Consider the following 25,357-nt stretch of genomic DNA (forward strand, 5'->3'; position numbering starts at 1 on the left):
TTCGGGAGCGTCTCCGTCGAAGCTAATTCTGGTTTCTACTAATCTCTCAGGCCAGATTCCTCTGGCTCTCCGTCACTCCCTCTCTCTATCAACACGTTCGTTATTCGAGCACAGGGAATCTGGCACAAGTCATTTGTCAAACTGAGATAGAAGAAGAAGAAGAAGAAAACTACAAAGTGAGGCCTTTTCCCTCCATTCTTCATCGAATGACTAAAACAGTCTGGTGCTCAAAGATAGCGGGGGCGACGACGGCGGACACCTTCACGTTTCAGACACTTCACTTACGAAAAACGCTTCATGTTAAACTGAAAAATTAAATCAGCGGGCATTTCATTCCAGTGACTGAGAACAGCGGCTGCAGTATTTCACCATTAACCCGAGTCACCCTGAATTAGAAGTTGCTGCGTGAAGAGCAGCTCTGGTTTAACACGGTCACACTCAAAATCGTACAATAATAATAAGTAGAGTGTCACTACCTCCAGCCAAGGCCCAGCAGTCCTCTTATGAAACCACATTTAGGTCCATTGGATCCACAGGGAATTCCACACGCTCAGATATCAGTCCCCTAAATATGTCATTAGTTTTCATCAGGATCAATGCATCGATCTGAAAACGTCTGTGAAAACGTCATATCAAATAAAAAATAAAAACTCTTGATAAAATTACAATGGGTTCTTTCTTGGCACATGTAACATCTTCATGGTTGAATGCACTTCTTGTAAGTCGCTTTGGACAAAAGTATCTGCTAAATGAATGTAATGTAATGTAATGTTCATGTAAATCCGTAAATTTCCTTTTTAATATTCCTTTGTGCAGAGAAAAAACGTCCAATAATTGCGAATCACCTGTAACCATCTCAAACCTACCATTGAGCAAGATAAAAAGAATTGGAACGAACTGGATCCTTGTGATTAAATGTGCACCACATTAGATGTTCTCTGAACCAACATCAACACAAGCAACATAGTTTTTTTAATTGTGAGTTAATTGTGATATTAAAAATAAAAGTTGTGGAGTGATTTAAGGCCTCGCTTCCTGATTTCACGAGGGAACTATTAACATCTTCCAATCGACAAATGTGCTTCCCGATCCCGACCGGTCTCGACTTCACCTGAGCACACAAACAACGCAGAACACGTTTCAGCAGCGTGTTGCTGAGGATATCGATGGACTGGTCTGTCAACCACGTTGACGCAGGCTGAAGTATCTCAACAAGTGGATGGACTGACGTGAGACTTCATGGTCCCCAGAGGATGAATGATCTAATTCAATCCGGGGTTCCCCTATTCTTACGTCAACGCCCTTCGTGTTAAAAGATGTGGACGATTGTTCACGATAATGTAAAATCAGTCACAGTCGAAACCCCCAGTCTCCCCTCGACAAATGAATCCAGCACAAATTGGGCCCGAGTCATCGATTCGACGCGGGCGGGTTTTTTAGCGTCTCACCGTCGTTGTTGCCGTTGCCCAGAGTCCAGGGCTCGTCGGAGTCAAAGTGCGTGTCCCCTCCGATGCCGGCGCCGGGGAAATAGGCGTGGGCTAGGAAACCCCCCTCCCCGTCAAACGGAGAGCTGTCGCCATGGAAACCAGAGGCGAAGAAGATCATGATGTCCGCCTCCTTGCCCTCGTTTTTGATCTCGGCGTACGGCACCTCCTAAAGGAGCAGAGTGCGGTCAGACTAATGTGATATGTAGCTGCATCGAAGGCGACTCCATTGCGCAGCAGCAGGAGATGGAACGAGAACTGTTGCGACAAATCCGAGGCAACTAAACTAACAGGCAGTCGTCTCTGACCTGGAAGGAAAGCGGAGTGACCGTCTGCCACACATTGAAGGCCTGTCGGATCGCTCTCTGGGTGTCCTTCTCCCCCACTTTAGGGGTGAAGTTGGATATGCTGGAAAAGGAAAAGGGAAAAGAGTCCGTATTAGTTAAGAATAGTGCAGATACAGTGGCTAACTTGCTGACCGTCAAACTCAGCAGCACAGACACAATATTCAGGGGTACGGGTGCTGCCGTCTTGTGACGCGACGCGAAGAAATGAATCCGAACTGGCTCAACTTTTGATTGACACATTCAACATCATCCGGCGCGGTGCGATTGGCCAATCAACTGTGAGACAGGAGGAGCATATTCGTGGTGTTTCCATATTTCCACTGATTGGCGCTACGAAGAGTAAAATGGGCTTCAGTTGTGAATTACAGTTCGAGACTGTTGTAAACTGCTGTGCACTGTTTCAGTGTTTGATAAGCGTTTTAACAAATTAAATGTATTAACTGACTTCCTGGATTACATGACACGTCTCACCTCCACCCGCTCTGCCCCTTGTGTTGTATCAATGCGGAGTTTAATCCATCACCGAAAACACTGTTTCCACACTTTGGACGGAGCCGAGCGCTGTCTCCACCTGTTTTTCCAGACTTTGTGCTACGCTTAGCTCAGCGGCTGTTAGGCATTTCCCATATAGACGCGTGCGTGTTATCAATCTTCCCATTAAACCGTCAGATAAAAGCGAATCAGCACGTCGAACGATTCCTTAAAAGCGAGGAGATCTAAATGAAATGTAATCTTCTAATCCGCACCTGATTGATTTTTATTTTCTTTCGCCTCACAGCAAGAAGGTTCTGGGTTCGAATCCCGGTTCAAACCAACCGGGGCCTTTCTGTGTGGAGTTTGCATGTTCTCCCCGTGTGTGCGTGGGTTCTCTCCGGGTTCTCCGGCTTCCTCCCACAGTCCAGAGACATGCAGAATGGAGTTAATGTTAATTGGAGATTCTAAATTGACCGTAGGTGTGAATGTGAGAGTGAATGGTGGTCCGTCTCTGTATGTGGCCCTGTGATAGGCTGACGACCTGTCCAGGGTGAACCCCGCCTCTCGCCCCATGTCAGCTGGGATTGGCTTCAGCCCCCCCGCGACATCCTTAAATGGATAAAGCGGTAGACGATGGATGGATGGATGACATCAATGGTCGAGTTTTGCGTGTTTGCAGGCTCTTCCATTGTGGAAGTGAGGCCTCCTGTCCCGCGCGGGGTCTGATGCACGGTTCGGCTGCGAGAGAAGAATAAGGCAGAAAGGTCGTTGGCGAGTGACTGCAGGGCAGGAGACGTGGCATCCGTTACTATTTCGCTGCGAGGCAGCGGATGGTATGTCGTCACATGCTCCCTGAGCCACTTCACTGCGAGGGAACGCGTCACAGGACAGACGGGCGCGATCAGCAGAAGCGGGGCTGGTGGACAGAGACAGCGATACGGCAGAGTGAGCGGCGAGAGTGTGAATCTGTCTCCCAGCGGGGCGGGGAAAAAAAAATACTTTGTTCGCATTCAGACAAAAATGCATTATGGAAATAAATACTGACACATTATAACAACGGCCATAACTCAACGCTCGTACACGAGAGCGCGGCCGCTTCCCGAGGCCAATGAACACGTCTGCGTGGCAAAGAAAAGGTCGAGTTTATCTCGCCGGTTTACAGATTTACTGTAGACACGTCGGTGTGTTTTATGATGGAATGATTATAAAACATGATGTGAATGAGTGAGACGTGAAGAGGGGGACGCTCCCACTGCCTCTGATGTTCTGTGGACGGAGCTTTATTTTTCTCCTCGTGTCAGGACTTATCAAATAGTATATAGGAAGGTTTTTTTAACTTCATAACTCCTTCACTCTGACACAAAGTGGACCTTATTGATGAAATTATAAAATAAAAACAATATGTAAGAAACTTTGTTCTAACAGCAGATTTTACTGTATTCATTTATTTCATTTTTATTTAAAAAAAAAAAAAAGTACATTTTCTCAAACTGATGGTGATTCATTCCATCATTTTCTAAACGCTGAATTTGAATCTTGGAGAGTGTTACGACAAATTTGATTCGCTGCTGAGTCCATCACAGCATCTCATTTCCGTTTCCTCACAGTAAATTTGAGAAACCCTGAGTCAAGATTTATAACTTTCTGCGTGAAAATCCCTTCATAAAGTTATTTATAAATCCAACTTTCCACCCTTAAGCCCAGCGATTAGCGTGTGTGTGTGTGTGTGTGTGTGTGTGTGTGTGTGTGTGTGTGTGTGTGTGTGAGTGTGTGTGTGTGTGTGTGAGAGTGTGTGTGTGAGTGTGTGTGTGTGTGTGTGTGTGTGTGTGTGTGTGTGTGTGTGTGTGTGTGTGTGTGTGTGTGTGTGTGTGTGTGTGTGTGTGTGTGTGTGTGTGTGTGTGTGTGTGTGTGAGTGTGAGTGTGCCAGGCAGACAGCTCCGTAGCAGTTGTCTGATTTGAGTAAATGGTGTGGAACGCTATTTACTCAAATAGCGTTCCACACGGCACTGAAACTGGCCAAATGACCTGTGGCCAAAACACGCAGATGGTCTGTGTGCCCCCCCCCCCCCCCCCCCCCCCCACACACACACGTCTACCACTTCGGTTGGATAGGCCGCAGACATACACACCCAGAGTGTTCAGCAGGGAATTACAGGGAATCAAATGAAGGCATAAAGGGCCAGAGAACGAGTGAAAATTAAAGTGTCTGACCGGGAGCCGACGATGAATTTAAGCTTCATTACAGCTTTTCCTGCGTCACAGCTCTTCACTACAACTCCGACCCTGCGGTGGCTCGAAATATAGATCCATAACGAAGACATGCGATGATCCATAACGAAGACATGCGATGACAGGAAGAGGGGAGAGAGAGGACAACAAGTGCTGTATGTTAACCATCTAAGCTTAAGGGAGAGGTGCATTTAGTTTGATGTTCAGATGCACTTTTGCGGAAAATAATGTTGCTCAAATTTCATCAGAACATGTCGTTTACATGGCAGCGTCTTAGTCGGACTATTGTCTTATTCTGGTCCACATCGGAATATTGCTGTTCATGTATTCTGATCATCGAACGCGCTCGACCGCACCGTCAACGCGGAAAAACTGTCAATCAAACCAACCAACTGAAAATCTCTCACGTGCACACGTCTGCGTCCGTCTTACGGTTCCTCACATCGCGATGATTTCATCTCAAGGTTAAACACTCTCGTCTACAGTAAAAGCTTCTTTCTGTTGGAAGGCGTTTTTTTTTTTAAAATAAACCCTGCCAAAAGAATTAAAAGCTTGGGTGGTGTGTAAAAAAAAATACAACCTCTTCCAGTCCGAACTGTTAATGATATAATCCAGGCAGCGCTACGCCTCCTCCAGCACATCAGCCGCTGCAAATTAGTTACACGTGAGAGCGATTCACAGGAGGCACAGGGGTCGGCTGGAAAGACGCTTTTGGCGCTTTAGTTAAAAGCGATTGAAGGAGGTGACAGTGCGGTGACGACGTGACGGATGGGCGGCAGGTGGAACGCGAGGAGACTCGGACGCGGTGAAGCGTAACCAGATAGGACTGTGATCTCACACCGTGGGTTTCATCCGACGCTCTGGGAGTGGGAAGCTGTGGTGCGTTCGGTGTCCCGTGGGAGCGGCGTAATTTCCATTAGAACCAAATCAAAGCTCCGAGTGGGACGGGTTTGGAGGGAGAAGGGAGGAGGGATGAAAGGAGTTGTTGTGGAAGAGCGCAGGGGCGAAATGAGATTCTTAAATTGACTAAATCTTGTTCAAGGGAGGAAAAGAAGAAGCAAGCTGTTTATGACTCACTGTGGTGCGGGAAGAAGAAAAAACAACCCAGCTGGCAATAAAGAAGAAGACAAAGATTAGAACGACAGAACGGAGGGAAGAGAGAGCTGGACCATTGATCTGCTTTCCAGGCTCTTAAGTTGGCAGAGATCTGATCCCGAAATTAGAGGAACAGTTTGACATTTTTCTGGAAACGGAGAGTTACACGAAAAGATGATGTCGCTCCGGTACCTGCGCATTACATGAGACGCTGCGACCAGCAGCTAGTTGGCTCAGCTTGGCACGAAGGGAAATGAACTAACGTGTCAGATCAGCCGAGGAGGTAACGTTGACTGCCGAACAGATTTCCACGTACCTTCGTGGAAGGACGGGACATGGGACAAAAAAGAACTCATTACACTTTGGTACAGATTCGGACAAAGGGAATATTACACCTCTCATTCCGTTAACATTGCGAGGCGTGCCATTCCAGTTTCCCTCCCAGGGAACTAGAATGGCACCTCCGCCAAAAAGGCCCGTCAGTCCCCTCGTGACTCGTGTCCCATTCTGTCTTGGCCCATGTCCCATCTTTTCACCAAGACGTCAGACACCAAGACAAAACCTTCACGCGCTCACGACGTAAACGCCGTCGACAGTCATTGGAATGGAGGAAAGAGAGATGGAGAACGCCAAATCATCTCCCACGCCTCTGCTTCCTCCAGGACAGCCCCGAGGGCAGGATGCACCAACCGCTGCCTCTACTCCATCTGGTGCTGCACAAACACCTCCGAGCCTTTTCTGTCTTTAAAAATAATAAGAATACAAAACAAATCATATAGCAATGCATTCTTATGTCAGGCTAGTCTGCAATTTCGTGGAAAACATACAAACACAAATGTTACTGGGAATCTGATTAATCTGATAATGAAGCGAGCAGAAATATTCCAAACATTACATGCTCATGTTTTCCTTTATCCATATGAAAAAAAGGTCAAGTTAATATTTACAGTATGTTTGCTGTGTTGATTTGCTGCTGCATTTCTGCACAATATTATTAAAATATGTTTCAGGAACTCAGAAGTTAGGTAACACATCATCAAGCTCTGTCGGTATCTGTGCTTGCAGTCAAACTTAACAGAAGATGGGAACGAGGACATGCTGAGGAGCGGCGGCCATTTAAGTTTTTACAAATTTTACAGTGTTAAAGAAGCTGCCATAAACACGTGGAGATTTGGGGTTTTTTAACGCCGCTAAAGCTTAGATTGAATCTGAATTTGAGAGCAGAGGGAGGGAGTGAGTGAGCTGGAGAGAGGAAGAGGAGAGACCCAGAGAACGGCAGGCAGAGAGAGTAAAGTGGGCAGAAGCAACAGCGGGAGCTGAGATGTGTTCAACGTCTCGTGGGACGTCTCTAATCTGCATCAGACCTGCAGTGGATTACGTGGACCGAGCCGCGGCGGAGGCTTCTTCAGTGTGTGTCCACAGTAGCACGCAACGAAATCGGGTGGACGAAGAGGAGGAAGGAAGAAGAAAAAGAAGAAGAAGAAGAAGACGGAGAGAGACGAGATGGATGTGATGCAGGGATGTGAGATGCTCTCAGGGTCCCGTGGGATGCAGCTAATTTACATTAGGCGAAGCCACGTTCAGACTAGAGGGAGAGAGAAAGAGAGAGTGGGAAGGAGACAAACAACCAGGGAGGCAGGGGGGGAGGAAGAGGAGGGAGAGAAAAAGAGATAGATGGATAGATTGATGGTTAGATAGATGGATAGATAGATAAATAGATGGATGGATGGATGGATAGATGGATGGATAGATAGATGGATAGATAAATAGATAGATAAATAGATGGATGGATGGATGGATGGATGGATAGATAAATAGATGGATGGATGGAAGGAATAATGGATAGATGGATGGATAGATAGATAGATAAATAGATGGATGGATGGATGGATGGATGGATAGATGGATGGATGGATAGATGGATGGATGGATAGATGGATGGATGGATAAATGGATAGATAAATAGATAGATAAATAGATGGATGGATGGATGGATGGATGGATAGATGGATGGATAGATAAATAGATAGAGTACCTGTAGGAGATCTTTTTATCTCTCCATTTCTGCCCCGTCAGGGCATAGCGTTTATTCCTCTGTCGGCGGCTGGTGTGCGGATGATCTGGGACGCCACAGCGAGGTCTCCTCATCCACCTGGACACAACACAATGTTTTCAAACATCGGCATATTTGTGATTCATACATTTTTTTAAATGTTTTTTTCATACAGTATATATTTGGCATTTCAAGCAAAAATACCAGCAGACAGTTATTCTAATCTCACAGCGCCACACATATTTTCTTAACGCCTGGTAGTAACACTTTCGTCTTCCTCTTCTTAATTTGTTGTTTAATGGCGGTTGGCAAACTGCTGTCAGGGGCGTTTACCGCCACCGTCTGGCGGCACTGACACATTACTCATTCCCAGGCACCAAAAAAAACAAGGGAAATTAAAAAAAGATAGTTACATTAAAGCTACAGTGTGTAATATTAAGAAGAACCTATTCAAAGAAATTGAATATATTGTTCATAACTATGTGTTCATATATGTATTATCACCTACAACAAAGAACCAATTTTTTTTCGTCAACTTTGATTGAGTTAAATATAGTTACATGAGGTGGACCCGACCTCCCTGTGAGTCGCCATATTTGCGGTCCAGAATACGTTGCGTTCGCATTGACTTTTCTACCGCTACCGGAAATTGAATCAGCGGTGCGTCACCATAAAGTGTCCCCTGTCGGGTGCTCAGTTGGTTGCGGTTTGCAACGTTACCACCAGATGCCGCCAGAAAATTACAAAAATTACACACTGGGGCTTTAACTACTTGATTTTTCATATATGAATTATGACCTCTCCCTACTTTTTTTACATCACACACAGGCCCCTCCCCCTCGACTCACTCGATGGTCTTCTCGTCCAGGACCCCCGTCACAGGAATGCCGTAGAAGCGCTGCATGGCCGCCACGGCCGACTGCATGGCTTTCTCCTGCCGCAGGTCCGACGTGCGCACGTCGTGAGGCAGCAGGTAGCCATAGTTCTTCAGCCACGTCTGATGGAGAGAGAGAGAGAGATGGAAGAACAAGAGCGGAGGTTAGTCAAAAGTCGACATACCTGCAGATCTAAGTTCGGCCCATGAAAAGAGTTCCGACTGAATTCTGTCAGTGACACTGGGGAATAAACTGTAGCCGATGAGTTGAACGTTCACCGCGAAAGGAACATCTCATGAAATAGTAACGAGCGGCGCATGTTTGTGCACATTACTGTGATGGCTGATCACTTTCCAGTCGGGTCTAATGGCTCGCTCTCCACAGAAAGCCTCTTCGGTGGCAGCATGGTCAAATCCTGAAAAGAGATGAAAACACTTCGCTACGAGGGCTTCGCTCAATTTACGTGGAGGGTGTTTCGCCCCAGAGTCTCTCTCCAGACTTGGAGACGAAGACGGCGAGGGAGCGAGCCAGGAGCCAGGGTGAACCACGACGCCGTGAATTGGAAATGTGCTCATTTTACTTTAAATTACTGCTTTTATCTTTAATTGTTTGGTCTGTGATCGGTTTTTTTTTAATATTTCTGGTATGTTGAAATTTATGTTTTTTTCAATTATACTGTTTCTGTAAAAGCCCCAAAATTCAATTCAAACTCTAAACTCTCAGCCTCATGCTTTACAAGTTAAAATGCATCGCCCGGAATAAAATAAAAAGAATTCAATTCAAAACAGACGACTGACTGAATGATCAGATGAATGACGCGCTAACATGAAAAATCAATGCAAATCTATCGAAGCAATTAAAAAATGAAACGCAGATACTGTGTCGTGTAAACGGCATTGAGTTGAGTTGATTTCATTTCCATCTTTGTTTCCCAGACGGACGCCGACATTCAACCGCTCTAAGTGTTTCCGGTTGACGGAGGTTTGAGTTGCTGTTCCACAGAAACGACTTTGTGTTTCTCACGCTCTGCTGGAGACACACGAGTCGCGTTGTGACGGAAATGAAACTGCAGTTTGAATGTTCATTTGAAATGATCTGCCGTGCAATGACAAGCAGATATCGATTTAAAAGAAAAATGAGCTTCTCCTTTTGTACAAGCGGCACGTGAACAAACAGAAATGAAAGACAGTCCGAGTCCACGTCTCATCTCTCCTCCGTCGCGCTGCAGCCGAGCTGCAGATTCGGGCCTCGCGGCCGCTGTGACTCACGGCTCCTGGACGCAGACGAGCTCCTTATCAAAGTCACGCCTCGGTCGAATCGGAACACACAGGACTTAGGGTTCACAAATTCCCCCTCCCCCCCTCAAGGTGGGACTGACATAGGATCATATTATCTTATCGTGTCATATTTCTACACCCACTGTGACTGACACCTTATGGGGACGTCAATGTCTCCGATGTCCGTCGCAGATAAAAGTCTCGGCTCCGCAGCTCCAGTGCAGAGACCCAGCGAAGAGCCCACATCGTTTCAGTTCTTGCCCCCCCCCCTTCATTGGCTTGATAGTGGCCCCCAGATATATGTAAACTATATGAATATGAGCTACGACCTCCCTACGCTCCAAACCTTTACACCTAAGATCTTCTAACGCAAGTCTTGCTAGTAGTTCCTATAAAGTCAAGGCTGGTAAATAAATTAGGGCTGCAACAAACGATTATTTTCATTATCGATTAATGTGTAGATTATTTCAGTTTGGTCCATCAAATATACTGAATATATACGTCACAAAAATACTGAAAAATGACGATCGTGTTTCCCAGACCCCCAACATGATGTTTTGTTTTGTCCGCACACCAAAGATATTCAGTTTACTGTCACAGAGGAGCAAAGAAACCAGAAGATTTTCACATTAAAGAAGCTGAAATTAGAGACTTTTGACTTTTCTTTTCATAAAAAAACTACCTGAAGCGATTATTATCAAAATAGTTGCAGGTTGATTTAGTAGTCGATTACCTTTTAACTGTTACATGATAAAGGTGACCAGACTTTTGCCATCAGGACGCCGAGGCTCTGGAATTCAGATTAGACTTCACAAGTACTTTACCTGTTTTTAAATCATTGCTTAAAAAAACTAAATAGGAAATTATTTTAATACCTGGATTTTTAAATCGTTTTAATTGATGTTATTTGTTTCTATTATTTTTTTCGTCTTGTTTTATTCCCACGTGTGATGTGAAGTACTTAGACACGTGCCACAGGAATAACGTTCTGTCATTATAATTCCTCATAAATCTGCCTAGATTCATAAAAGTTCTTTATACGACATATACCTCAGATACCTGCCCGAGAATTAAATTTTTCTTCAGCGTCAAAGCTTTTCTTTCGCAGTCGTCTTTACTTTCGGCAGTGCATCGCAAACGTGACGTGCTAACGGCTAATTTGGCTAATTGAGATGTGTTGGGGGGGGGGGGGTCACACGACGAGGAACTCACTGAACAACTGTAACTATAAGTCTGCGCACAACAGATTCACGTGACATTTCTTTCTGCAGACGGAGGTTTCTTGATGTGGCAGGGCAGAAGAAGAAGATGAGGAGGAGGAAGGAGGAAGGAGGAGGGAAGAGAAACCGATGGAGGATGAAAAAGAGAGACGGGCTCAGGGGTTTATCGGATGTGTCGGGGAGAGAAACTGAGCGAAGGAGAAGGGAGGGCAGAAGAGACGCTCCCACCGAATCACAGAACGTTTGATTCACATCCACAAGTTTCCTCCTTTCCTTGATTCTTTATTACGGCGTTTTTTTGGTTGGGGTTTGTTTCAGTTTTTTTTCCCCACATTTGCAGCGCTGCTGTCTCTTTAATAGGACTCAACACAGTCTCACAGGCCTCCTGAGAGCGGAGGAAGAGGGGGAACAAAGGAGGGAGAGGAAGGAGAGGCAGGCGAGAGAGGGAGGGGCCGAGAGGTAGCGACGGGGAGGCCGAGCGCTTCTCTACAGTGGCTCATTAATATTTCAAAGTGTGTGCCAGTCCAGACCCGGCAGCCGCCGCCTGCACTCGGCCCCAACGTGGACGCCGTCCGACCAACCACGACCACGAGGGAGAATGAAATCTGTCATTTCCCCCCCCTGGGGAGAAAAATAGTCCCCGTCTCACACCCTCGTGTGTGACGACGTCCAGACACACCGGAATGATGGTCTCCAAATCAAACCATCATTTGAAAAGAATTCATAAAAAAATTTAAATAGGAAGTTATTAATCGAATGGAGTCTTTAAGTGTTTTTTGTACGTTGTCACAGAAGCTGCAAATTGTTGCAAGTTTCACGATGACGCATGATGTCGAATGCAGCATTTAGTCAATTAAATATAATAACAATGAGGATTCACTCGTCATCACACGATGCAGGGCAACAGGCTGCATGACGAGAGCTGCAACAGGTTGATCGATTAGTAATCGATTACTAAATTGGTCGCCAACTTTTTTGAAAATCGATTAATCGGTTCAAGTAGTTTTTATGATTTTTTTTTGATGAATTCTCTGATAGATGGGGGTTTATTTAGATAGAGGCATCAGAGAGAGAGAGAGGTACAAACTAGAAGGTCCAAGTACAGTACTTTTTGAAGTATTCCAAAAACTAAAACCTCCCCCGAGGCCCAGCAGTGCTTTAATTCACTTTACCTGGGAGAAACGTTCTATCTCACGATGTTAAAGAAAGTTTTTTTTAAAGAAAAAAAAATCTTCCTGGTTCCGAGCCACGTGTCCAGATCCGACCTGCACCTTTTCACAATGTTGCTGCCGGCTTGCTACCGAAGTATCGGTTCTGGTGACATCACTATTACATTCTAGTTTTTGCCATGTGTTGAAAAAACATGTGAAAATATAGACTGAAACCTTCAGACACACACACACACACACACACACGCACATACTTTCTTGGGGTTATGTAACGTGAAACCCTATTGAAGAACGCCCTGGTGGGACTGATGGGCTCAAAGCAATGACCTCATGTCTGTGGTGTCCTGTAACACGCTACACATCCCGCATGGGCGCGCGCGCACACACACACACACACACACACACACACACACACACACACACACACACACACACACACACACACACACACACACACACACACACACACACACACACACACACACACACACACACACACACACACACACACACACACACACACACACACACACACACACACACACACACACACACACACACACACACACACACACACACACACACACACACACTACAGGTCCTGCGTGCTGGAAGACTAAGACGGATCAATGACTGCCAGGATACAGATGATGTGAGGCCGCTGACACTCCCACACACACGCGCGCTTATAACACAATCAATTTTAAAATGTAATTGCCTGCGCTGGAAAATGGGTTGACGAGGGAGACGAAGAAAAAACGATAAAAGACGATACAAGATAAATGGCCGACGACAAGGTTTTATCAGCCGAAATCAGCTTAAACTAATATAACAGAACAATAAAAATCATAATTATTTCATTTCGAAACAAGAGCTCACTGATTCACCGATATTTTCAATAAGATTCCAAACCCTAACCCATAAAATTGCAGTTATCAGAAACCATTGCATTTAAGGGAGAGTTTGTGATCCCCTTTAATAAAATTGCAGTTATTAATTTCAGGTCTGTGACCGGAGCTGAACTGTGGTCTCCTGGCACGAGCCCCGTCGTCCTCCTCCGCTGCCTCCGCAGCCCTGCCCCTGATTTATCGCTGTGTGTTATTGAACTGTGGCGCCGACACACCGCTGCAGAAGTTGGTCCTTCATCAATATATAATATTATATATATCATTTACACAGCTTTACCATTGCAGAGCTGTGTGCAGAGCTCTTTACCCTACTGACGCTTACTCTCTCTCTCTCTCTCTCTCTCTCTCTCTCTCTCGCTCTCTCTCTCTCTCTCTCCCTCCCCAGGTAGGATTCCCCATAACTTCAGCAGATACCATTTTCGCTGTGTGCGACAGACCTGCGTCGTCGTCGCCCCGGCTAAACCACTGTGGAGGGCTAATTAATGTGATGCAGGGAAACACCACAAGCCCCGCAATCGCACCTGAGGACTACGCGCCGTCCGTTTGTACGATGCATTCCCAAACCGTCATCCGACATCTAACACTGGGGAAACCAACGACCGGCTGCTACGTAAGTTAGAGTCTCTCAGAAAAGTGACGAGCTCTGACAACTGATACTGAATGTCGACCGACGTCCTGCTGCAAAGAGTCTTAATGACGACACTGGAATTAGCAGACATTTACATCAGAATATGAATAATCGTCTAAATTTACAGATGTAACAGGAATACAAGGAATCAAAACAAACTTTTTTGCATCATTTCATAGCACCTTTTATGTATTTATATCTGAGCGGCGGTTACCACAGCGGTATCAATTTCAAAAAAATCAATACCGCGACAGCCCTAACCCCCTAACAACAAGGTAAAATTCCTCATCGACTTCTTACTCCAAGATTTCATTTTCCTTATCCCACACAAAGACTCCACCTGGACAAGTCAAGTGTCTGGACGCCTTTTTGTGTGAATACTAACCCTTAAATTAATCGTAAAAGCCCTCACGGAAAAATATGTAGGTGAAATAAGAGAAACCTGACTAACATTTTTGCCGCTGCGGGAGGGCGATCTACAACCAGCCTCGGGCGCACCGTGTAATTAAATTTACATCTCGGTGTGAAATCACTTCCTCTTCCTGTGGCGCCGCAGCGATCAAACGCAATCCTGCGCTGCGAGTCCTGCGTGGCACCTTGGGAGCGTCGAGAAGAAGCAGGATGCTTTTTTTTCCCCCTCCTCACACATAAACAGGCCCCTGTCCGGATATTCAATTTTAATTAGAGCTGCGTTCCACTTCAGCCCTGCTCAGTGTCTCACGTCATGAGGCTCCCATCATGCTCTGCTGGACTCTAGGACTACAACTCACTGGGAAAAAAACTCAGTACAAGTGATCTGCCGGGTCCCTCAGAGTCCCGTACGTCCCGTACAGTGTCTTTCCGTTAAGGTCTCGCTGTTTTTGTGTTTGTGATGATGTCACAGTGAGCGCTCTTAACTGTGCACGAGCAGGACGATTCATCTTTTCATCGGCCAGGCGACTGACAGAAAAATAACTACTTTGGTCATAATTAAAAAGTGGTACTGAGCTCATAATCAGCTGTCAAAGCCAATTCTTCATTATTATTCTTTTTATGCCCTTTTCCTCTTCATGGATGCTACAGTTCTTCGATGAGTAAGTGCATGTTCCCTTTCTATCACAACAAAGTGATGGAATATAATGAAAGACGATAAAACAAGAGCCCGACGGATATGGATTTTCTGGGGCCAATGCCAATATTTGGGAGTAGAAAAAATTACGATACCATGATATATATATATATATATATATATATATATATATATAAAATATTTTATTTTTTTAGCAATGATTCCTAAGATGTCATTATCAAACCCTTGTGGCAAAGAAATGTAACTGAGGCTTGATATTTTACAGTTTAACCATAAACTTCATTATAAATAACTAAAAAGAAAACAGAACTGCAAGCAAATATATAGAGCTTGAATTAAAAAAAACAAAAAATGTCTATATGTAACATAAATGCACGTCTTTTTAGATTGGAGCATACGGGCAGGCGTGAAAGCAATATATCAGCCGACCGCCATATCGGTCTCTATACTTCAAACGGTACAGTCCCCTCATCGAATGCAGTGACAACTCCTCTTTGTTTACAGCTGCACCTTGCACTGATTGTGCAGTACAGTGTGTGTGTGTGTGTGTGTGTGTGTGTGTGTGTGTGTGTGTGTGTGTGTGTGTGTGTATGTGTGTGTGGGTGTGTGGATGAGAAAGACAATGGCTGGAGGAGAGAAGTGAAGAAAGAAAACTGTCGAGAGAGAGAGTGACGGATGAATAAAGAGGACGCACTGTAAAACAATGCACTGGGCGGCAAAGCAGTTGGCGTTCGGCAAAAAAAAATAAAAAATAGACGAGAATGTTGAGCACAGGCTCCTTATGTGCGACGGCAAATCAGGACAAAGCCTAAGACGAGTAACAGCCGTGAATTCACACACCCGCCTACAAACTGTCCACGCACGCACGCACGCACGCACGCACGCACGCACGCACGCACGCACGCACGCACGCACGCACGCACGCACGCACGCACGCACGCACGCACGCACGCACGCACGCACGCACGCACGCACGCACGCACGCACGCACGCACGCACGCACGCACGCACGCACGCACGCACGCACGCACGCACGCACACACACACACACACACACACACACACACACACACACACACACACACACACACACACACACACACACACACACACACACACACACACACACACACACACACACACACACACACACACACACACACACACACACACACACACACACACGGCTCTGATCCTGTGCGTGCAGCACTGCGGCCTCATTCAGTCCAGTTCTCCGGTGTGACGTTACCCACGGTCACGGGTGTAGCAACAAATTCTGGGCCCTATACATAAGCAGTCTCAGCTTTATGCTTCGTCAACGCTTGTTTTACACTTCACCATGATCCACAGGCCGCACAGACACGACCCCTGCCATCGAAAGGCACAACTACAACCAGCAAGTTGTCATAAAGACGGATCTCAGCATGTGCACATGTAATGATGTCAACCCTCCGACACGAGAACAGAAAAGTGAGAACACAACTCACGACTGTGACACATGCACCATCGCAGATCTTTAAGATCACCTCGTCTCTGTGGCGGAACCTGGCCTGGAACCCAGACGAATTCTGGGAGCTCATTTACAGAATACGGTCTGCAGTGAAAGAAAACTCGCTGGTCCAATCACAACCGATTATCTGATAATGGGCGGGGTTTATACCAAGATGGCTGCCGCTAACAAACAAGCATTTTTGACTAGGAGTTCCCCTATATCTTCAAATGTCTCCCACAAAAACGGCAACGCTCGCTCACAGACATTGTGGAATCATCGTCACAGGGCGTCTCCCCTCCGCTCCAGTCTGTTGACATTTCCGCGTCGCTCAACAGACGTCACAGGATTCGCTGCTATCTAATTACGCGTCCGGAGGCATTCTGCCCCGCGTCCCATTGGCAATGCCACATTGAAATCCAAAAATGAACCGACAGGTCCCAGACTAATGCGCCGTTTGAGTATTATTGAATCACTCACCCTGCAATTAACTGTAACTTCATACAAATTTGTACAAAGTGTATATTCTTGACATCGAGTGAACTGAACGTATTTACGTAAGTCAGTAAAGCTATTACAATGTACAGTAGAGGATCAACCATCGTCTCAGAGGCTTTTTCAAACACAGCGACGCGGCCGGCAGCTGGTGGACGGCCTGCACCACAAACAACAAAAGGGGTTTAACCATCAGTATCAGTTACAGTACCGTCTACCCCAGGAACCTGCGCGTTGCCAGCGGCGCCAGGTCTCTGCTTGTTTTGCACCGAACCTTGGATTCGGGAAAACCAGGAGCGCCAGAGTGTTCATCGTCTTACAAACACCATCTCGTGCGGCTCGTGCGTCCACACAAAGAAAACCCGGATGCTGTGAGACTCGAGAGCGTTTTCACCGGAGGAGCTGCGTTAAAGACATCACACGAGGAGGAAAAGCTGACGACAATGTGCCTTCATGTGGTCAATACGGTTGACTTCTGTGTGTCTGACGATGATGCAAACGGAGGAGGAACTACTTCATAAAACCATTCATCTGCTGAAATCATGTCCATGAAAAATACAAAACAGAAAAAAGACACCAAGCCGTTCGTGCCTCACAGGCGAAGTCTGAAGGACTGAAGGACTTCACTTATACTGCCTGTCTGTTTATTTACAGAAGGAGACGGAGACGTATAGTTGCAATGTCAAGATTGTTTTAAACCGAGAGTCAACGGACAGGAAATAATCAGAAAAGCATCTATTGTGACGATTGGCATCGTGCCAAGCTATTTTTCCAAGGACAAAAACAAAACGTTCCCTTTACTGTAGTTACAGATTTGTATTCATTGTCCGGTGAGGAAAATAGTCTGCACATTAATCTATAATGAAAATAACCTCCGTTGTGAATACCTCTGTGCCATCCTGAGACATTTTCACAACACCTCTTTGTTTTCTTTCCATGTCACTGGATCGGATCCATCGGCTTAAGGACCCCCCCCCCCCCCCACAGCAGATCTTCTGTAACATTTTGCAATCAAAGCTTGAACTGTGGCAAAAAACCGACAACAACTGCACAGAGCATTTTGTGCGAGGCCACATTAGCATGACATGTAACCACAAAGGCACGGGGGGGGGATTATGATTTTACAGGGCAAAAAAAAATAAAAACAGCCTCGGTGTAAACATCTCATCCTTTGTATACACAGCACCGTGACATACACCCCGGCGGTTGGCCGCCACGCTCGGGCTCAGCACAGCCACAGGCGGCTTCCCCTTTGTCTGAGCCAAAGTGTCACACAGGCGACGCAAAACCACGTCTCCCAGAGCTGAGATTTCATCATTTGCAGGTCTATGGTGCGTCCTATATACACAGTGTCTGTGTTACCGTCGAGAGACAATCTGGCTTTTACCTACTGGAGCTATAAAAGAAACATTTTTTTTTAAAAACAGTGAGCCGTCATTGCGCAATCCAGTCAACGACGGCAGCTTCACATTTTCACATCAACAAAAGAAGTTTCTCTCGGCCGCAGTCGCCTTTTGTGCAACAAGCAGCCTGAGACAATGACGGCCGTCGTGCCCTGCAGAAGAAATGTTTCTGTCTCATTTATTTTTAAGGACAGCGTCTGTCTTCTCCTCTCTCTCCCCGTCCCTCCTGCTTTCTTCTTCTTCATCTTCTCTCCTGCCATTTCCATGAATTATGGAGGGGAGGCTATATTTGGACCAAGTGAAGAAGGGAGAGAAGGGGGGCTGTGGAGATGCTTTGTTCAGCACTACATGAGGGGCAGTACACTCAGTCAGGTTCACACTTCCCTGCCCCTCTCTCTGCATGCTGATGGTTGACTGTCTGTCTCCTCTCCAGCCACTGAGGATGCAACGCACATTATCCCTCCCTTGTCCTTTGTGGCGCTTCCAACTGCTGCTCAACACAGTGTGGCACACGAGAAGCAGCCACACAACGTGTGTGTGTGTGTGGGGGGGGGGGGGGGACCTTTGTGTTGTGAGCACTTATTTCACTGGACATGCAGCTGGATGGAGGGAAAAAATGAGCGAGGATCCTCTCAATCAGGCCAGACGAGAGCGCGCTGCTGCTGCTGCTGCCGCCTTTCATTTATTCATTTCACTGAATCTTTCATTTCCCTGTGCCTCCTTTACAGGAAGATGGAGAGACAGAGAGAGAGAGAGAGAGAGAGAGGGAGAGGGAGAGAGAGAGGGAGAGAGAGAGAGAGAGGGAGAGAGAGAGAGAGAGATGGAGACGCGCATGAAAACATTCCGAGGAGCGCATGACTCCAACCTGCGCGCGTTAAACACATGTAACGCGCGTAACGGTGTAAATGAGAAGTCCAATGCCTGTCCATTCAGGTGAAAGACGGGTGGAGATAAAACACACACACACATGAATAAAAGAAGCCTGACAACCCCCCCACTCCTCTCTGGGCTCAGCCTGTAACCGTGTTTGGATCCACTCGCCTACCTCCACGATGAACGTCTTCTCCTCCCCGCACACGGACACGACCCAGAACAAAATGGGAAAGTAGCAGGTTTTCCAGCAGAGTCCCGGGAGCCCCGTTTTCCTCCTCCGCCTCACACCTCCTCCTCCTCCTCTTCCTCTTCCTCCTCCTCCTCCTCCACCCGTCGCCATGGCTGTGTCCCCGAAATCCGCCGCCCCCCCGCGCGGCGACTCCCAGACTCCTGTATGCGCCGCTTGTTTACCGGAGGAAACGGCCCGTGCGCTCCGGCTCCATCTCTTCTCCCTCTGACTCTCCCCGTCTCTCTGTGTCTCTCTCACCCAGTCACTCGCTGTGTGTGTATGTGTGTATGTGTGTGTGTGCGCGCGTCGTCTCTCACTGTCGAAGGCGCGCTATTGGTCCCCCTCACTTGACGCGCGCCCATTGCGCAGACTCACACGGGTCCAGGCAGCGGAACATCTGGAGGAGCCCTGGCCACAAACACATCCCGGATGCAGGTTGGTCGAGAGAGAGAGAGAGAGAGAGAGAGAGAGAGAGAGAGAGAGAGATGATGGATGTTGTTGCAGTAGCGCTGTGCCAACACCGAGGGCTCCATCCCTCTCTCTCTGTCTGTCTCCAACCCTCAGGACACAAATAAAACAGAAATGTCTTATAACACAAATGTAGGTCTGTCAGTAAAACAGATATTAAAAAAAAAAAATACTGTAAGTAATGGATCTATTCTTTTCATTCTTCTGTTTAGGTGAAATCTTTAAGGAACGATTTCAATATTTTTTATGGAGATACCTGGAGTGAGCGAAGTTTGAAAGCGACACGCGTTTGGTAAAGTTGCATGTTTCCCACTCGCGTTTGTGTGTGTGCGCCGGGAAAAAAATTAGCCCAGGCACTGCCAGCGCAGTTTGTAAAGAGAGATGTGATGGAGGTTGGCACAGCAACTCTGCGGTTTTGGCCCAGTGGTCAGTGTGTCGGACTCCCATACCGGAGAAGCTGGGTTGATGGCCCGGCCAGATCAGTAACTTCACCACCACCACAACAACAACAACAACAACAACAACAACAACAACAACAACAAAGAGAGAAACAATGTCTCTCTCCAGAAACGCCGAGGAGAGAAACTGATTCGACTCTCGTGCTTGTGTGCGTCATTTACCGAATGCTTAGCTTAGCTCAGCGGGCACAGTGGAAACAGAGACAGCTAGGCCGGCTCCGTCCACGGGCTGAATGAAGACGGACGACATTACAGCTCTCCAAAAGTGGAGCCACATCATTTGCAGCGCCCCCTGGTGGCTGGCTGCAGTATCGGTCTTAAACCAATCCTCCGCCATGTTAGTGGATGGGACATGGACCCAACAAACCAAAACAAATCAGAGTAGACGTTCAATAAATGTTTCCAAAGATGGATTCTGTCATTTTAGTCGGTTCTTATCACACTGGTGTTTGTTCAAGTCCTCATGTTTCTGATGAGTTTGGCTTGAATCTGTTATTTTTGACGTCATAAACATGTCGAGCGGCGATTGCGTCGGCGGGACCTCGATACACTCGTCGTAAAAATGGTAGCGCCCGTATTGCAGCGGTGCCACGCGATCGTCTGATTGCATGAAGAGGCAGGTGTACAGGTGTACAGGTGCTCCATACAGTGTGAATGGGGAGCGTTGTGTGAGTGCGAGGATTATCTGAAGAGTGAGAGAAACATGGAGAAAATTCATCACTCAGAACAACTCACGGAACGACACTTTCACCCCAACTGCCTTTCGCGTCAAATGCTCTGCAGCGTCTGAAGCCGGAAATCAATGTAATGACAGTCCTGTCAACCATGGCGAGTGTAAACCATATAATCAAATCCACACTCTCAGAAAGTGTGGTCTCGGAAAAAGCTCGGAGGAGTTCGCAGGCACCGTTTGCGTCAGTCCAAAGGGAATTATCTTTTCACCCGGTTCCACAAGCCCTTGAATTATGGATGAGCGGGCTTTGATTCATAATGCATTTGTCTGCCGGTTCCCCTCGTAGATATATGTTATATGTGTAAATATATATATATATATATATATGTATGCACTACAGGGGAAGAGAATCCTATTTGTTTTGACCTTTAAAATAATGCATTACATGTCCGTGCGATACAGAGTGAGGAGAGAAAATAAAAGGGTGAAAGGAAAAGTACTGCAGCAGGTAGAATGTCTCGCAGCAGAAGCCCAACTCATATCCAACCAAGATCCATGAATGATGGGAGATCGCGGAAAATGCACTGCACGTAGTGACAGTTCATGGATTGGCGCCATATGGGCGGCGCAAGATGAACAATCAGAGGATCACAAAAATTCATTCAATATAATTCAAAATAACTGAATTATATAGTGTCATAACTTCAGTTAAAAATTGGCTGAATTCATCGGTTGAGAGACTGAACGATGTATTTCCAAAAATGGTGGCGGTACAGGTTTGAATGAATCTTCTCAGCACGAGAATGTGTTTGCTTATCTGCTGACCAGTGACTTTGTGGTGTCTTTACCCTATATATATATATAGGGAATTTTATTCAATATGTATATTGAATAAAATTCATTCAATATACCCAAATCATATTTCGTGACAATCCACACAATATAGTTGCAGAGATATTTCCGTCGGCACCGTGGTGATTATTTGTCGTGCGTTCCTCTCGAGACACAGTGCTCGGTGAGAAGAGCGCTGTGAGGGATGAGGTCTTCAACACCGCCTCTTCTCCTACTTTCACACTCTGGTGTCTCACTCCTCTTTCTGTCCGTCTCCATCTCTTCCTCATCTCTCTCGTCCAGCATGTGAAATTAGCGCCCGCCCCCCCGCTCCACCGTTCAAAACGCCATCTGAGACGCGCCGGGAGCCGGCGGGCCCCCTCGGATTCCTCTCCTCTGCTATTATTATCTGTCGTGAATCTTCTGCTCACCGAACTCTCTGCCTCACCCGGGCCCGTCTGCATGTCCACCCTCGCAACACCTCCATTCCCCTCTCTGCGCCCGTCGTCGTCTGTCAGCTCAGTAAACCAGTCTGTCAGGCGGCCGCGATGCCGCTCACTGCTTCTTAATCTCTCCTCTTACACTTCTCGTTTCTAACACCTCTGTCCTCTCCCTAACTCACGCCTCTGTCCTGCGGCACTGCGTCCTTTCTATCCCCCTCTCTCATTTAGGACTCGTCCTCACTCCTTTTCCCGATTTCCCTTCTCTCGTCTCCTGTTTTCTCCCAGACGGTCAGATCTCCAATTCACACCTCCCTCTCCCCTCCTGTTCAGTCATAGCAGCTCCACATTTCTGGGGTGTGACCCACTTTTCAGCAGCTGGCGTGTTCTGTAGACTTTGGTGTCAGCGGACATTTACCAACACTTGGTATATGAGCTACCTACTGTATGAAGTGAACATGAGTGAGTATCCAGTGAACATACAGTGAATGCTAGGGCGAACGTGGGGGAGAGATGGTTTTTCAAATTGTAACGACCCATTCCAATCAGTGAATGGCTTATGATCTATACTGCAGCCAGCCACCAGGGGGAGATCAAAGTGATTTGGGAGCGGTCATGTTGTTGTGATCCAGCTGAGGGCGCTATTGTAACAGGGGCCAGTCAGTCGAGTACCGTGCAGTGTAAGAAAACCTCACTCCCTGACACCTTAAAGCCCCAGTGTGTAATTTTTCTTAATTTTCTGGTGCCACCGGGTGGTAAAGTTGCAAACTGCAACCAACTGAGCACCCGACAGGGGGCGCTTTATGGTGGCGCACTGCTGATTCCATTTCCGGTTACCGGCAGCGCTGAAAATTCAACGCGAATGCGACGTATTCTGGACCGTTTAGTTCAACAACCGTATTCAACACGACGCAGCAAACATGGAGACTCACACAGAGGTCGGGTCCACCTCATGGAACTATATTTAACTCATTCACAGTTGACCTAAAAATATCAGTTCTTTGTTGCAGGTGATTATACAAATATGAACGCATAGTTGTGGACAATATATTCAATTTCTGTGAATGATGTCTGCTAAATATTACGCACTGTAGCTTTAAGAGACGTTCTAGCGACAGATGCTAGAACCAATGGGTTTTAGCCTCGTTGCTAGAGCGTCCGTCTCCGATGCCGGAGGTCGGGAGTTTGAGGCCTCCATCGTTACACCATCACACCTATGCCATGCCCCTGTTGACCTATTAGTAAAGTCAGCTCGTTAAAGTGATGTTGTTTGCAACAAAAACGGAGGACGCTGGCTTGCAAGGCAATCACAACACTACAGCCTCTGAGATGTGGTGTGTGTGGAAGTATTTCATGTGCTACAGTGTACAAAGTGGATTGGAAAGCAGCTGACAGTTTTGTACAAATCAGCTGTCCTTCGGTACAGACAACAAACGGCCGGGCTCACGGCTGGCTTTAAATTCAACCCCCCTCGACCCCTTAATTTCCTGTCTCTCTCTCCACTTTCGCTATCATGAAATGCCCCAAAAATAACACCAACAACAAAAACATACCTGACATCAAGATGGAACATTCTTCTGTAACGCACCGGAGACTACAGGTAGCAGACACGAGACGGGCAGACTCCAGCTGTGAGGTGGCCCACTGAACTGAATCTTCTGTTTGTCGGAACTGGAAGAGAAATATCATGACATCTCGCTTAACAGGCGCTGGATCAGACGACAAACGTCGGACGAAACACCTGCAAATTGTACTGACACAGTAACTGTTACTCTAAAGTTAATGCGGCAACATTTTGCCCGGACGGAATCGGTGGTATCTGAACCGACTATGTGAAGTGTCTGTTCACGTCTTCAAGTCAGTCGAGTGACCACAAAGAGGCACAAAACAACAGACGATGCAAAAAAAAATAACAGGACAGGATATGACAAAACAATCCTAAAGAATCACATGTTTACCTGCACCAAGGAGGTTCTGCTTGATTGTCAACAGATTGATATGACACTTGGTGGGAGGATGTCACATGGGTCAAGAAAAAAAAGCCATTACATTTTGGGGTGAATCTGGACAAAGGGGCGGATCTAGGGATTTTTATTTTATCACTTTCTTTAACATTGTGAGATAGGGCCTTTAAAAAAAACAAACAATTTTCCAGGGAATAACTAGCTAGCTAACACCTACTACATTCAGGCAGTAAATGTTAGCTAGCTAGCTAGCAATAGCAGCTGTGTCGATCTCAGCTAGGTAGCTGCTAGCTAGCTGTCGTAGTAGGAGTTTGCTAATAGCTAGCTCGCCTGTCTTTTGAAAGAAATTCAAGAAGTCGTTTTCCCCTTGGTGTGTTTTTAATCTCTTTCTTTTCTCTCTTTTCTCTTTACTTTCTTGAGGGTAAAGACACCACAAAGTTACTGGTCAGCAGATAAGCAAACACATTCTCGTGCTGAGAAGATTCATTCAAAGCTGTGCCGCCACCACTTTTGGAAATACATCGTTCAGTCTCTCATCCGATGAATTCAGCCAACTTCTAACTGAAGTTATGACACTATTTACTTCGTAAACACTAATTCCAGGCTTTCCAGCCATCCCCCGGCCTTGGGCCCCTGGGTAATCTGTCCCCGGTGCTACGCCAGGTGGATCTACTTTATTTTCCTAGATTGAGTGCACGCAAACCAAGTGAATTTCAGTTAAGTGTGCTAGTAACTTTCCTGTCAAGTGTCCTGCAGGTGACCGTCCTCCCGGCCATGTGGCAAAAGACCGGACCGGGGCCTCACACCAGCCTAAGTAGGTGGAGCCGGTTAATTGGACTGTGCCACTCCACCACAGCCCGAGGGGTGTTCCCTGGAGTCACTCCAATTATCGCTTTATGAATTCAATATATTATTATTATTATTACTCCATCTATGCCAAAGAAGAGGAATGTTGTCTCTCTCCCCTGCAATAACTATGGACTGGCCAGCATAGATTATATGAACCCGCTGCCAGAGTCTCAGAGGAACCTCCGCTCTGTTACTTAAAGTGTTGTTCTGTTTGCAGCTCTGTTAAGTATACAGTTATCTGATTTTGTCACTTTTGCTAGTGTCTTCCTTAAATACTGGAAATTTTTTTGTTGAGCAGCTCATTGGAGTAGGCCTGCAGCATGGCGTCAGAGTTAGTGCCTGAATACTTGAGCAGGG

At 46.5% G+C, this 25,357-nt stretch overlaps 1 protein-coding gene across 7 annotated transcripts in view; it reads right to left on the bottom strand.

Moving 5' to 3' along the window:
* The window catches only part of mmp24 (matrix metallopeptidase 24), a 51,227-nt gene extending 26,273 nt beyond the window's left edge, over positions 1-24,954 (bottom strand). For 2 of the 7 annotated variants that reach the window (XR_007030919.1, XM_035630412.2), the window contains exons 1-5: positions 19,261-19,601; positions 8,531-8,679; positions 7,665-7,781; positions 1,793-1,892; positions 1,449-1,653 (exon numbers count right to left, since the gene is read on the bottom strand). Coding sequence is in view for 5 of the 7 variants with exons in the window: in XM_035630412.2 (XP_035486305.2) it covers positions 1,449-1,653; positions 1,793-1,892; positions 7,665-7,781; positions 8,531-8,679; positions 19,261-19,428 (739 nt within the window). In the remaining 2 variants the exon portion in view is untranslated. Of the gene's footprint in view, positions 1-1,448; positions 1,654-1,792; positions 1,893-7,664; positions 7,782-8,530; positions 8,680-8,891; positions 9,067-19,260; positions 19,604-19,634; positions 19,726-23,740; positions 23,859-24,145 lie in introns of those variants that run through there. The other 5 variants (XM_047332865.1, XM_047332866.1, XR_007030920.1 and 2 more) reach the window with 5 other exon arrangements.
* Between the last annotated feature and the right edge of the window lie 403 nt (positions 24,955-25,357).

This window comes from Scophthalmus maximus, chromosome 6, assembly GCF_022379125.1.
Source record: "Scophthalmus maximus strain ysfricsl-2021 chromosome 6, ASM2237912v1, whole genome shotgun sequence".
In the NCBI taxonomy this organism is placed as follows: domain Eukaryota; kingdom Metazoa; phylum Chordata; class Actinopteri; order Pleuronectiformes; family Scophthalmidae; genus Scophthalmus; species Scophthalmus maximus.